Below are 15,237 nucleotides of genomic sequence, written 5' to 3' on the forward strand. Positions count from 1 at the left end.
TGTTACCCAATACTTCCCCTCTGTTTTAACTGTTCACTCTTAACTTAGTCTTAGCCCTCTACCTCTCCTAGCTCTTTATAGAGTCATATTTTACACGTTTTTTTTGAAGCACGCCCCAAATTATATACAGCATTATTCTTCTCTGACTAATGTTACCCATGGGATTTTTCTTTAAGATTCTTATTTCTCTATATTTGTGTATGTGTGTGTGTTTAGTTTGTTCAATACCATCATATACATATAAAATAATAGCTATCATTTATTGAGTACTTACTATTTTAAACACTTTACACTTAAGACTAATCAACCTAATGAGATAGGTACTATTATTATCCTCATTTTACAAATGTGGAAGCTGAAAACACAGTTTCAATAGCTTGTCCAGCATCACTCAGCTAGTGATGGTGGAGCTGCATTTGAACCTGGGAGTTTCGTTCCAGAGCTTTAAACTGCTGTGTAAACTGCTTTTCTATATGTTGTCTTGGAATTTGTTTCTCTAGTTTCTACATGTTTTGTCCCTCCTGTTATGTTATCAGGCAGAATCCTAATAATTTCTTTTCTTTTTCTTTCTGTTTAACAAACCCTCAAGTTCCAGTGCAGTTATCTAGATTGATAGTAAACACTTAATAAATCAATAAAAATGAAGGTGATACTTGTTCATTTGGCTGTTATCACTATTGCTTATGCTAACATTTTCTGTTTAAATTTTAGGGCATTTGAATCGGAAATTCGATTTTACTCTGGAAATGACCCTCTGGATGTTTGGGATAGGTGGGTCTTTTTTTTTTTTAACAAGGGCAGTAGAAACTTAGCAGATGAGTCCTTATGGCTGTGCTTCTCAAATTGGGGTGTACGGAACAGTGTGTCAGAGTAGAAAGTGGTGTCTCGGGGATACAGAGAGACAGAATAATCATAGTGTATCTTCCTGAGGTGTTCAGCACTGAAGAAATTTCAAGTTTTTGGCATGCACCTGTGAGCTACACCCTTTCATCCCCATCCCCATTATTTCCCAGAGGCAATGTTAACCATACTTGGAAAAGTTTGAGGGATACAGGCTTAGGGTATGTCATTGAGGACCTTTAAATAAACATCCTTTCAATATATTAGACATTTCTGCTTTAAAAAGTCCAGAATGGGTGTTGGAGCAAGAACAAAAGAACAGGTTAAACTTTAAAAATATTTTTTTCCTTTGCTTTCCGTTCAGGTATATTAAGTGGACAGAGCAGAACTATCCTCAGGGTGGGAAGGAGAGTAATATGTCAACATTATTAGAAAGAGCTGTGGAAGCGCTACAAGGAGAAAAACGGTATTATAGTGATCCTCGGTTTCTCAGTCTCTGGCTTAAATTGGTAAGTCTTTTCAATCTGAGAAATATTTGTTTAAAAAATATTAAACCAAGAGGTTTTCTCTAGAGGTATCTGATACACAAAAAGATGGCAAACCCTGAGTCATTTAGTAGATACTAAACATTTAATAAATACTCAATATTTGTTAAATTGGGTTCTACTTTAAAAATAGATTTTAATATCCAGTTGTTTACCCCTTTAAAAGTGATCATAGGGGCCAGCCCCGTGGCTGAGTAGTTAAGTTTGTGCGCTCCGCTGCAGTGGCCCGGGGTTTCGCCTGTTCGAATCCTGGGCGTGGACATGGCACCACTCATCTGGCCACACTGAGGCTGCATCCCACACAGCACAACTAGAAGGACCCACAACTAAAAATATACAACTATGTACTTGGGGGGGCTTTGGGCAGAAAAAAGAAAAATAAAATTTTAGAAAAAGTGATCACAAGTCCTATATACCTCTCCATGGGAGTGGGTTATCTGTTTGTTTATTTATTTTAAGCATAATTGGTCCATGCAACTGTACTGGGGGAGGATAAGTAGGAGCCAACACATGACATTAGTACAGTTGTTTGGGGAAAAGATTTTGTAGGTGGTTCTGGTATCCCTTCCTCCCCTTTTTGAGAATCATCACCATAAAAAAGTGATATTTAATTCTTCATCTGTCTTTGGGCTTCTGTTACCTAGTATATTGCTGTTTCCAAAAATATCTGCCTGACCACTTTGTACTGTCTCACTTGCCTTGTAGTTCTTTTATTCCTAGAGCACTCTTGAGGATTTTTTATGAAAACATCTTCATAAAAAATAATGACCAGAGTTTCTTAGACATTAATTTCATTACTTTTATCCTAAAAGTGGTGTTTGACATATCTTGGCCTCCTTATTGACAAGCTGGAGAAATTACCTTAGGGAAATTAGTTACAGGAAGTTGTAACAAAGGATGGCACCCAAAGAATGCTAAACGGATTTGTTATCATGGAGACTATGGTTCCTGGTGGTATAGTAATGGATTTTGTTCTTCAGTCTATCCTATTTACTTATCCTAAATAATATTCTTATATGTGATTTATTAAAAGGTTGGACTAGATAAACCTCTAAAGTGACTTTTAATCCCAGGATTCTATGATTATATTTAATTGGAGCTATTAAAAGTCACAATTAATTGGAATAATTTCTCTATTCACTTACACTAACCTGCGCTGTTACTGAAGAGCAATGACATTATCATAAAGTAAAAAGCATAGTCTAGACCCGTGCTACTGAAAGAATGGTCTGCAGACTGTTCAAGATAAGTACAAAAATTGAGAGTAAGCATTTAGAAATTTTGTTAACAATTTGGCATTGCCACATCTAAGTACGTCATCATTTTTCCAGTAACTTCTGTTTTTTTGCTAGTTTTTAAAAGTATCAGTCAACTATGGAATGGAAACTTTTAAACACCCTCCCCCTACCCCCACCCCCCCCCCCCCCAAACTTGCCCCTTCACCATAGTTAATCTGAGAATTACTGGTCTAAACAACCTTCAAATTCAAATGATCAACCCTAGAATGATCAGCAATAATCTGAACTTTGTACATGGATAAGAAGGTGCATATTACACTCTTTTCCTGTTTTTTTCTTTATGAGATGGTCAAGAGGAGTAATAATAGATGGGTTGCTCACACTGCTCCTTTCTTTTGCTTTGCAGAAAAATTTCTGCAGTCAGAATTACTTTTATAAGGCATAACTACAATCTAGCTAAAGGAAAAATTTGTTCTTAGAAAATATCCAATATTTTTGGTTTAAAGTGTAAAATTGTTTTAGTTTGGCTTTTTAGGGGTTACCAAAAAGATTTAACTTTTGGATCCATTAATCTAACCATATTGTCCTTTTATTTATGTTATTTCTTAAGTGATCTCATTTAGCACTCTGGAATAACCTGATCTTTATTGGCTGTCCCATGCTACACCAGAATTATTCAGAAAGCCATTAACGAAGTGAAATCAATGTTAAGCTCTATTTGTGTAGTAATAGATACCAAGAACTGGATCTTATACTGGCAACACATTCAGAATTATAACTTTGCTTGAAACACCATCAAGTATGGGAAAACATCGCTAATTTGGGTAACCAGAAAAACCTATTTACTGAATTACTGAAAAATTAAACCATAAAATACTAATGGTTTTTGTCAAAGATATAAATGGATCATTTCCTTTATTCAACCTTTTTCTACCAGAGCCTGGCTAGGGACTGGGATATAGTAGATAGCAATATTTTCTGCCTTTGTGGAGCTTACTTTATTGGTGAAGACAGATATTAAGTAATTAATTGAAAGTGTAATAAAAAAGAAAGTATTCAGTTGTATGGGTATATATACAAAGGGAATTTAACCTAGGCTAGACAATCAGGAACAGATAGATATGAAAGAAAATACATCTAGTAAATAAACAAGAGAAAATGTTAGCCTCCCTAGGAGTAAAAGAATTCCTAATTATTAGAACACTGAAATGCCATTTTTGTATGAAATTAGAAACTTTTAAAAATAAGTATTTTCTGTGAAATAAGTATTTGGGAATTACTACTAGCATTTTATTTTTTGTTAGTTTTGTTTTGTTTTGTTTGTTTCTTGTGAGGAAGATTGGCCCTGAGCTAACATCTGTTGCCAGTCTTCCTCTTTTGCTTGAGGAAGATACTTGCTGAGCTAACGTCTGTGTCAGTCTTCCTCTATTTTGTATGTGGGATTCTGCCAGAGGGTGGCTTGACGATTGGTCCTAGGTCTGCACCCGGCATCCAAACCTGCAAGCCCTGGGCCACTGAAGCAGAACATGAACTTAACCACTACGCCACTGGGCCAGCCCCACTACTAGCATTTTAAATTTATACAACCCTCTTAGAAAGTAATTTGTTACTTTTTAATATAGTTCTTCTAGGAATTTATCTTAAGGGAGTAGTGTAAAATGTGAAAGCTTGTATGCATGAAGACATTTATTATAGAATTATTTATAATTGGGCAAAATTAGAAGTTGTTTATCCAAAAAATAGGGAAATAGTTAAATGATGGAAGATCTACTAGATGGAACATTATTCATCCATTTAAAAATAATGTGAAGAGTAAGAACCATGGAAAAATGAATGATGTACTATTAAGTGGAATAAAAGCAAATTTTATTATGATTAAAACTTTATAAAATGGTAAGAATCCTTTTATCCTGTGTAAAATGATGTAATATGTTCCCTTTTTTTCCCTTAAGGAGAAAAAATGACTGAAGAACATATATCAAACTGTTAATGGTGCAGGATTTTTAGTGATTTTTTCCCGCCACTTCTTGCTACTAGAATTATCTACATTGTATGTGGTCTTATAAGATTCCTTCTAAAATACTTTGATCATGTCATTCTTTTGCTTATAGCTCTCCCACCCCAACACACATACATTGACTATCAGGTAAATTTAAAGTTGATTAGCTTGACATTCAAGACCTGTCACACCTTTCTTTCCAAACTCCTATTTAGGCTGCACCCTCACAAACTTTTATTCTTCTCTGTCCTTGCTTGTGCTGTTTTCTCTGTCTGGAATGCCCTTTCCCATTCTCTGCCTGATGCAGGTCTGTTTCTTCTTCAAGGCTACACTCAAATGTCACACCTTCTTGAAGTCTTTCCTCCCTATCCCTTTTTTTTTTTTTTTTTTAACCTCTTATTTTTGTCTGCTTTTTAGGTCCTCCCAGTATAGTTCTTGTAACATCGTATTATGATAGAGATGTTATATAAAAATTATTTAATTTTTAAATACTGGAACTCCACATGGTATCCTCCAATGATTGTTTGACACATAACAGACACTCAGTAAGTGAATAGAAATTGGTTAACTGTTAATGCTTTTAATTTGTTACAGGGGCATCTATGCAATGAGCCTTTGGATATGTACAGTTATTTACACAACCAAGGTATTGGCGTTTCACTTGCTCAGTTCTATATCTCATGGGCTGAAGAATATGAAGCTAGAGAAAACTTTAAGAAAGCAGATATGATATTTCAGGAAGGGATTCAAAAGAAGGCTGAACCCCTGGAAAGACTGCAGTCCCAGCACCGGTAAAGTGCTTCTCTGGAGCTTATCTTAGCTCTTTAAAACTCGTAGAGATAAGTGGTCGTTTTTGCGTCTGAATAAAGTACTCTCCATGGATTGGCAAGTCTACTTAGTTACTATTCCATTTTTTAAAAAACATATTTAAATATTTTTTATTTAAATTACAGTAAAATCCACTCTTTGGTATATTGATCTTTAAGTTTTCGCAAATGAATAGAGACATGTAACCATTACCATGATCAAGATAGAGAATAATCTTATCACTCCACAGAATTCCCCCGTGCTGTCCCTTTGTGCTCAACACCTACTCTCCCTCCCCTCCTCTGGCAACCACTGATCTATTCTCCAGCCGTATAGTCTTGCCTTTTCCATAATGTCATATAAATGGAATCATACAGTATGTCGCCTTTTGAGTCTGGCTGCTTTCATTTAGCATAGTGCATTTGAGTTGTAGGAGTTCTTTATATATCCTGAATACAAGTCTTTTGTCAGATATGTGATTTGTAAATCTTTTCTCCTAGCTTAAGTCTGGTCTATTCATTCTTTTTAACAGTATCTTTTATGGAATAAAAGTTTTTAATTTTGAAGAAATGTAACATCAATTATTTCTTGTATGGATCATGCTTTTGGTACATCTGAGAACTCTTTGTCTAGCCGAAGATCACAAAGATTTTCTCTTATGTTTTCATCTTGAAGTTTTATAGTTTTTACATTTAGATCTGTGATCCATTTTGAGTTAATTTTTGTAGAAAGTATGGATCAAGGTTCTTCTTTTTTTTGCATATGAACTTCTATTTGTTCCTCTGCCACTTGTTGAAAAGATTTTCTCCACTGAATTGCCTTTGTACCTTTGTCAAAAGTCAGTTGATCATATTTGTGTAGGTTTATTTCTATTACTCCATTTTGTTCTATTGACGTGTTTATTCATTAGTGTACACCACACTATCTAGATTGTAGCTTTATAGTAAGTCTGGAAATCAGTTAATATGGGTCCTCTAACTTTGTTCTTTTTAGCTCTTTGAGTTCCTTTGATTTTCTGTATATATTTTAGAATCAGCTTTCTGGGATTTTGATTAGTATTGTGCACGAACATGATACAGTAGTCCTTATCTGCAGTTTTGCTTTCTGAAGTTTCAGTTACCTGTAGTCAACAGTGGTCTGAAAATATTAAATAGAAAATTCCAGAAATAAACAATTTATAAGTTTTAAATTGTGCACCGTTCTGAGTGGCATGATGAAATCTCTCGCCATCCACTCCATTCCACCTAGGATGTGAATCATCCCTTTGACCAGTGTGTCCATGCTGTACACGCTGTCTGCCCATTAGTCACTTAATAGCCCTCTGGGTTATCAGATCCATTGTCCCGATATCACAGTGCTTGTGTTTAAGTAACCCTTATTTTACTTCGTAATGGCCCCAAGTGCAAGAGTAGTGATGCTGGCAATTCAGACATGCCAAAGAGAAGCCGTAAAGTGCTTCCTTTAAGTGAAAAAGTGAAAGTTCTCAACTTAACAAGGAAAGAAAAAAATCATATGCTGAGGTTGCTAAGATCTACAGTAAGAATGGATCTTCTATCTGTGAAATTATGAAGGAGAAAAAACAAATTCATGCTGGTTTTGCTGTCACACATCAAATATGTATATATAGGAAAAACCATAGAACATGTAAGGTTCAGTATTGTCCGAGATTTCAGGCATCCACTGGGGAGTCTTGGGACATATCCTCATGGAAAAGGCTACTGTATATTTCTCCATTTATTTTGATCTTTGATTTCTTTGAGTGAGTTGTGGTAGTTTTTATCTTTCAAGGAATTGGTCTGTTTCATCAAAGTTGATGAGTTTATGGGCATAGAGTTGTTCATAGTATTCCCTTATCCTTTTAATGTCTGTAGGTTATGTAGTGATCTCCCCTCTTTCAGTCCCGATTTTGGTAATTTGTCTTTTTTTCTCTCAGTCAGTCTGGCTGGAAGTTTAGATTTGATTGATCTTTGGTTTTATTGTTTTTTCTCTTAGTTGATTTTATGTTAATTTTATTAATCTGTATTCTTTATTATTTCCTTTTTTGTGCTTTGCTTTGGGTTTAACTTGCTCTTTTTCTGATTTAAGTGACAACTTAGATGACTGATTCTAAATCTTTTCTAATATAAAAAATTTCTTTCTAAGCACTGCTTTAGCTGTATCCCACAAGTTTTAATGTAATATTATATTTTCATTTTCATTCAGTTCAAAATATTTTCTAACTTTCCTTATGTCTTCCTTTTGATCCATGGGTTATTTAGAAGTGTATTATTTAATTAGGAGATGTTTGGGGATTTTTCAGATATCTCCCTGTTACTGATTTCCAATTTAATTCCATTATGATCAAAGAACATAATTTGTATGGTTTTAATCCTTTTAAATTTATTAAGATTCGTTTTATGGCCCAAATATAGTCTGTTGTGGTGAATGTTCTATGTACACTTGAAAAATATGTGTTTTCTGCTGTTTTGGAGTGCAATGTTTTATAAATGTCATTTAGGTCAAGTTGAGTGGTAGTCTGTTCTGGTCTTCTGTATCCTTGCTGATTTTCTGTCTACTTGTTCTATCAGTTACTCAGAGAGGAATTTAGAAGTCTCTTTTTTTTTTTTTAATGCTTTTTGGTAAGGAAGCTTGGCCCTGAGCTAACATCTGTTGGCAATCTTCCTCTTTTTTTTTTTTTTTTAATTCCCCAAAGCCCCAGCACATAGCTGTATATCCTAATTGTAAGTCCTTCTAGTTCTTCTATGTGGGATGCTGCCACAGCATGGCTTGATGAGTGATGCATAGCTCTCTGTGCCCAAGATCCAAACCATCTAACGGGGCTGCTGAAGCGGAGCGTGGGAACTTAACCACTATGCTGCCGGGCCGGCCCCTAGAAGTCTCTTTCATTGTGAATTTGTCTATTTCTTCTTTCAGTCCCATCAGTTTTGCTTCATATATTTTGAAGTTCTGTTGTTAGGTGCATATGCATTTAGAAATGATCCTTGTATCGTTATATAATGTTCACCTTGATCCCTGGTCATACTTGTTCTGAAGTCTACTTGGTCTAATATTAATACAGCCACTTGAGCTTTCTTTTGTTTGCATGATATATCTTTTTCCTTTCTTTACTTTTTTTAATAGTTTTAGAGTTGTGCAACCATCACCATAATCTAAGTTTAGAGCATTTTTAACACCCCAAATGAACCCTGTGCTCATTAGCATTCACTCTTCATTCCCACTCACCCCAGTTCCAGGCAGTCGGTAATCTGCTTTCTCCCTCTGAATTTGCCTATGCTGCACACTGCACATAAATGGGATCCTACATTATGTGGTCTTTTGTGACTGGCTTTTTTCACTTAGCATGTTTCACTGTCTTAGATCAACATAGTTGTGGCGTATATGAGTATTTCATTCCTTTTTATTGCCAAATAATATGCCATTCTCTGGATATACCACATTTTGTTTATCCATTCATCAGTTAATGGATATTAAGGTTATTTCCCTTTTTTGGCTATTATGAAATAATGCTGCTGAAAACATTCATGTAACAGGTTTTTGGGTGGATTTCCTTTTACTTTTAACCTGTCAATGTCTTTATATTTAAAGTGGGTTTCTTTTACACAGCAAATATTTAGTTGGGTCTTGTTTTTTTCCTCAATTCTCAGAATATCTTTTATATGATATATTTAGAACACTTAGTGTAATTACTAATTTTGTTGGATTTAAATGTACTGTTTTTTTATTTGTTTTCAGTTCTCTGCCTTTTGTTCCCCTGTTGCCCCTTTCCTGTCTTCTTTTGGATTATTTGAATATTTTTTAGTATTTAATTTTAATTTTTTTTTTGGTTTAATATTTTTTCTGTTATGTTTTGAGTAGTTGCTTTAGGGTATATAATATGTATAGCTCACCTTTCACAGTTTACTTGGATTTAATATTGTACCATTTCCAGTAAAATATAGAAGCGTTATAACCGTATAGGTCCCTTTATCGTCCCTACTTTTTTAGTATACTTCTCATATGTGTTATATCTACATTCATTGAAAACCCCACCAGACAATGTTATAATTTTTGCTTTCAACAGCCATACATATTTTAAAGATCTCGGGAGAAAATAGTCTTTTGTATTTACCATTTCTGTTCTTTCTTCATTCCTGAAGTTCCAAACCCTCCTGTAGTACCATTTCCCTTCAGCCTAAAGAGATTTTATTTTCAGCCAGTCATTTAGAGTGAGCCTTAGCCAATAAATTCTGTTAGTTTTTCTTCCTCTGGGAATGTCTTCATTTCCTCTTCATTCCTGAAGGATATTGTCCCTGGATGTAGAATTCTGGGTCAATGGTTCTTTTCTTTCAGCACTTTAAAGGTGTTGTTCTGCTATCTTCTGGTTTCCCATGAGAAATCTGCAGTTATTTGATGATACCTCACCTGTGTATAATGTGTGGGTTTTCTCTGTGTGCAGTTAAGATTGTTTTCTTTAACATTGGTTTTCAGCAGTTTGATTGTTATATGTCTAGGGTGATTACTTTTGCATTTAATCCATTTGGGGTTTACTGGGCTTTTTGAATTTGTAAATGCATGCCTTTCACAAAATTTGAAAAGTTTTCAGCATTATTTTTTTTCTCATGATTTTTTTTATTGTGGTCATAATAGCTTATAACATAGTGAGATTTCAGTTGTACATTATTGTCGTACACCATATAAGTATGCCCCTTCACCCCTTGTGCCCACCCTCCACCCCCCTTCCCCGGTGACCACTAATTTATCCTCTTTGTCCGTAAGTTTGTTTGTATTCCACATATAAGTGAAATCATATAGTGTTTGTCTTTCTCTGTCTGGCTTATTTTGCTTAGCACGATGCCCTTAAGTTTCATCCATGCGGTTGCGAATGGGACGATTTTGTCTTTTTTTTATGGCTGAGTAGTACTCCATTGTATATATATATACCACATCTTCTTTGTCCAATCATCTGTCGACGGGCACTTGAGTTGCTTCCACATCTTTCAGCCTTATTTTTAAAATACTTTTCTGCACCTATATCTCTTTCTTTTCTTCTAGGACTTCAGTTACCCATATGTTAAACCTTTTGGTATTGTTCCACAGGTCCTTGAAGCTCTGTTCATTTTCAGAAATTTTTTAAAGTTTTTTCTTTCAGTTCTTCAGAGTGCCCAGTATTTTATTGATTTGTCTTCAGGTCATTTACTCTTTCCTCAGCCATCTCTATTCCGATCTGGAGTCCATCCAGTAAATTTTTTATTTCAGATATTATATTTTTCAGGTATAAAATTTCCATTTGATTCTTTTTTATAGTTTCTTTGTCTTGCTGAGAACTTCTTTCTTTCCGTTCATTTCAAATGTTTTTATCTTTATCTCATGGAACATCGTTATAATAGGTACTTTAAAATCTCTGTCTGAAAACTCTAACACCTGGGTCATCTTGATGTTGCTATCTGTTGATTGTCTTTTCCTTTGAGAATTGGTCACATTTTCCTGTTTTTTGTGTGTGTCAAGTAATTTTGCATTATACCCTGGACATCTATCCTGATATTGTTATTAGACTCTGGTCCTATTGGTTGATATTCTCTGGAGAGTGTTGAGTGTTGATGTTTTTATCTTAGTAGGCAACTACCTTTAGATAACGCAAGTACCTTCTCATCTTATGTGGGTAGTGGTTCCACCGTTAGTTCAATTTTTGAGACTTGTGGGTCTATCCCATGTGTGTGTTGCTCAGGGGTTAGTCTGGGACTTGGGCAGTGGTTTATATCATAGTTCAGTTCTCAAAGCCTTTTCTGTGCCATTTGGGGTCTTCCCTGTTCATGCAGAGCTCAGGAGTGGGTCTAGGGCTTGTGGCAACTCACATATAGAATTAAGAGATCCCCTTCATCAGCTCATCCTCTCCAGTATTTCTTCCACACTCATTGGCCCTCAAAGTCCCCTTTTCCCAGCCCTGTGTCCAGAAACATGAGGTTTCTCTAGGAGTTTGAGCTTCCCACACCACAGTTACAATAATTCAAAACCACGAAAGAAAAGAGAAGAGGAAAACAAAAACAGGAAACAACCCTGCATGGGTTGTTTCTTCAAGTTTGACCCCTCTCCACAGTCCACTTGCTTTTGTTTACTTTTTCAAGGCCTCGGTGGCTGTTTTGTATTTTGTCTAGAGTTTTTAATTCTAATCAGTGAGAGAGAGGGGGCCTATTGTGGGTTTACTCCAACTTAGCCAGCACTTGCAGTTTATGCAGGTTTTTTACCCTTTTGACAATACTTAAAACTTTGGCAGCAGCACAGGAAGTTTAGTCTTCCAACTTCTGCCAGCTTTGCTGAAGTAAAATGTCATGTTGGATGCAACTTCATTTCATATGATTCAGGAAAACGGGTATAAGTGGGGGCATTGTGTGTAGAGAGAGAAAAAGAGACATACAGACAGTGATAAATAGATGTGGCAAGACATTAACAGTTGGTGAATCTTGGTGAAGGGTATATGGGTGCTCATTTACTCTTTCAACTGTCTTGTAAGTTTAGAAAGTTTTATAATAAAAAGTTGATGGGAAACTCTGATCTTAATAAATTCTATAATCTTAGTCTTAGTCACCCTGATCTGATCCTCAGATCAACCAAATGGTGCTCTTCGGAGTATTTTTAATTGGTCAAACTTGGACATTTAAAGGGAGAGCTAAATCATTTTAGCCAAAGCTTTCTCTGATGTCAAGGTGGCTTTCTTTTTCCTGAGATAAGAAACACTTTTTTGGGCTATTTCTATATATTTCTTCCCCCAGCCTACTCCTCCTTTGTTTGTTTTAACAAATTGGAAATTTTGAGTCTGGTAAGTAGTGTTCATCTCACCAAAAGTTAACCGTCTGTTCTTGCTTTAGGCAATTCCAAGCTCGGGTGTCTCGGCAAACTCTGTTGGCGCTTGAGAAAGAAGAAGAAGAGGAAGTTTTTGGATCTTCTGTACCACAACGAAGCACACTGGCTGAACTAAAAAGCAAAGGGAAAAAGACAGCAAGAGCTCCCATCAGCCGTGTAGGTGGTGCTCTCAAGGGTAAGTTTATTAAGTGTCATTATGGGAGGCTCTTAGTCTCAGGTGGTAGGCAAATTATATAAGGAGATAATATATAATATACGTGTGGACACTGTCCAAGTTTTCTGAGTACTAGGTAGCAAAAAGAAGGCCATTTAAGGAGAGCTGAGATCATAGTGTGCAGTAAAATCAAAACATGTCAGCAATTTTGAGTCTTAATTAAGAAAAACCTAATATATAGGAAGCATCAAGAGTTTCTGAGTTTGCCTTGTTAGTTGAAAGAAGATATGCAATAATGAGGAAGTATTGTCAAAGTGAGGCTTACATGTAGCAAAGCCTCAAACAATGTATTAACGTGGTCTTCAGCTTCTTGGAGTCAGAAAGCAGCCTCTCTTTGTACACCTAAAGGTGATCAACAATAAGTTTTTTTTAATTCACTATTTTTTTAGGGAAACTTTAGGTTCACAGCAAAATTGAGTGGAGGGTACAGAGAGCAATAAGCTTTTGTTAACTAAATTTATAGCAGTTAGACATGTAGACGAGATTTTTTTTAAATCTCTTATCTCTTTCCTGGTACCAACTTATCAATATTCCTTGGAGATCCTAGAATTAGGGTATAGGGACTGTATATGTAGTCCTAAGGAATATGTCATCCAGATCATGATGAAGCTTGATTTTAATAAGCAGCCCCACAACAGAAAACACCCCTAATAAATGGGCTAATTTATCTTCTCTAGATTCAGCACATTTCAGCTGATTTCCACTGAGAGAAAATTTTAAACTGAAAAATGAAGATTTAGGTTAGGTTAGTCTCTGATATAACTAGGCAATGTTAGAATGTTAACTGAAGGAAGATGTGGAATTTTGGGGGGAGGTATCTGAATAAAAGATTGGAGGTGAGGGAAAAGAGGGAGAGTATAAATAACAAACACAGAATGGATTAAAAAGTTATTAATTTGATCCATTAAGATTTTTAAAAAATTATTTAAAAAATCTCTTTGTGGTAAAATTGACCGTTCTTTTTCACCATTCACAAAAATAAACTCAAAATGGATCAAAGACCTAAAGATTAGACCTGAAACAATAAGTCTTCCAGAAGAGAATATAGGCAGTACACTCTTTGACATCAGTTTCAAAAGAATCTTTTCGGACACCATAACTCCTCAGACGAGGGAAACAATAGAAAGAATAAACAAATGGGACTTCAGCAGACTAAAGAGCTTCTTTAAGGCAAGGGAAAACAGGATTGAAATAAAAAAACAACCCACTAGTTGGGAAAAAATATTTACAAGTTGTATATCTGACAAAGGGTTAATCTCCATAATATGTAAAGAACTCACGCAGCTCAACAACAAAAAATCAAACAACCCGATTGAAAAATGGGCAGGAGACATGAACAGACATTTCTCCAGAGAAGATATACAGATGGTCAATAGACACATGAAAAGATGCTCTTCATCACTAATCATCAGAGAAATGCAAATCAACTATACTAAGATATCACCTTACACCTGTTAGAATGGCAAAAATATCCAAAACAAAAAGTGACAAATGTTTGAGAGGTTATGGAGAAAAAGGAACCCTTATGCACTGTTGGTGGGAATGCAAACTGGTGCAGCCACTATGGAAAACAGTATGGAAATTTCTCAAAAAATTAAAAATAGAGGGGCTGGCCCCGTGGCTGAGTGGTTAAGTCTGTGCGCTCCGCTGCAGGCAGCCCAGTGTTTCGTTGGTTCGAACCCTGGGCACGGACATGGCACTGCTCATCAAACCACGCTGAGGCAGCGTCCCACATGCTGCAACTAGAAGGACCCACAACAAGGAATATACAACTATGTACTGGGGGGTTTTGGGGAGAAAAAGGAAAAAATAAAATCTTTAAAAAAATAAAAAATAGATTAAAAAAAATTTTTTAAAAAATTAAAAATAGAAATACCTTATGACCCAGCCATCTCCCTACTGGGTATCTATCCAAAGAACTTGAAATCAGCAATTCCAAAAGTCCCATGTATCCCTATGTTCATCGTAGCATTATTTACAATAGCCAAGACATGGAAGCAACCTAAGTGCCCATCAAATGATGATTAGATAAAGAAGATGTGGTATATATATACAATGGAATACTACTCAGCCATAAAAAAGGATAAAATCGTCTCATTCACAACAACATGGATGGACCTTGGGGGTATTATATTAAGTGAAATAAGCCAGATAGAGAAAGACAAACTCTGTATGACTCCACTACTAGGTGGAAGTTAAACATATAGACAAAGAGAACTGATTGGTGGTTACCAGGGGAAAGGGGGGCTGGGGAGAGGGCACAAAGGGTGAAGTGGTGTACCTACAACATGACTAACAATAACGTACAACTGAAATTTCACAAGGTTGTAAACTATCATAATCTTAATAAAAAGTTTAAAAAAAAATATCTCTTTGTGGTAATAGAAGTAATCTCCTAGATTTGGGGATGAGTTAGGTATACCTTATCTAGCATCTAAGTTGATAATTAAAGATTTTACATGAAGTTTTAATATTTTTCTCCTAGCTTCAAACCAGAACAGAGGACTCCAAAATCCAGTCCCTCAACAGATGCAGAGTAATTCTAGAATTACTGTTTTTGATGAAAATGCTGATGAGGCTTCTAGAGCAGAGTTGTCTAAGCCTGCAGTCCAGCCATGGATAGCACCCCCTGTGTCCAGGGCCAAAGAAAATGAACTGCAACCAGGCCCTTGGAACACAGGCGGGCCTTTGGAATACAGGGTAAGAACTCTTAGATCCAGTGTATATGCCAACATAACAAAGACTTCAGATGTAGAG

General features: G+C 35.8%; 1 protein-coding gene across 1 annotated transcript in view; it reads left to right on the forward strand.

Annotated features, from left to right (window-relative positions):
* BUB1B (BUB1 mitotic checkpoint serine/threonine kinase B) overlaps nt 1-15,237 on the forward strand; it is a 51,084-nt gene that overhangs the window by 6,547 nt on the left and 29,300 nt on the right. The window contains exons 3-7 of the mRNA XM_046655472.1: nt 712-771; nt 1,205-1,349; nt 5,217-5,413; nt 12,272-12,441; nt 14,966-15,180. Coding sequence (XP_046511428.1) covers nt 712-771; nt 1,205-1,349; nt 5,217-5,413; nt 12,272-12,441; nt 14,966-15,180 — 787 coding nt within the window. The remainder of the gene's footprint in view (nt 1-711; nt 772-1,204; nt 1,350-5,216; nt 5,414-12,271; nt 12,442-14,965; nt 15,181-15,237) is intronic.

This window comes from Equus quagga, chromosome 2, assembly GCF_021613505.1.
Source record: "Equus quagga isolate Etosha38 chromosome 2, UCLA_HA_Equagga_1.0, whole genome shotgun sequence".
Classification (NCBI taxonomy): domain Eukaryota; kingdom Metazoa; phylum Chordata; class Mammalia; order Perissodactyla; family Equidae; genus Equus; species Equus quagga.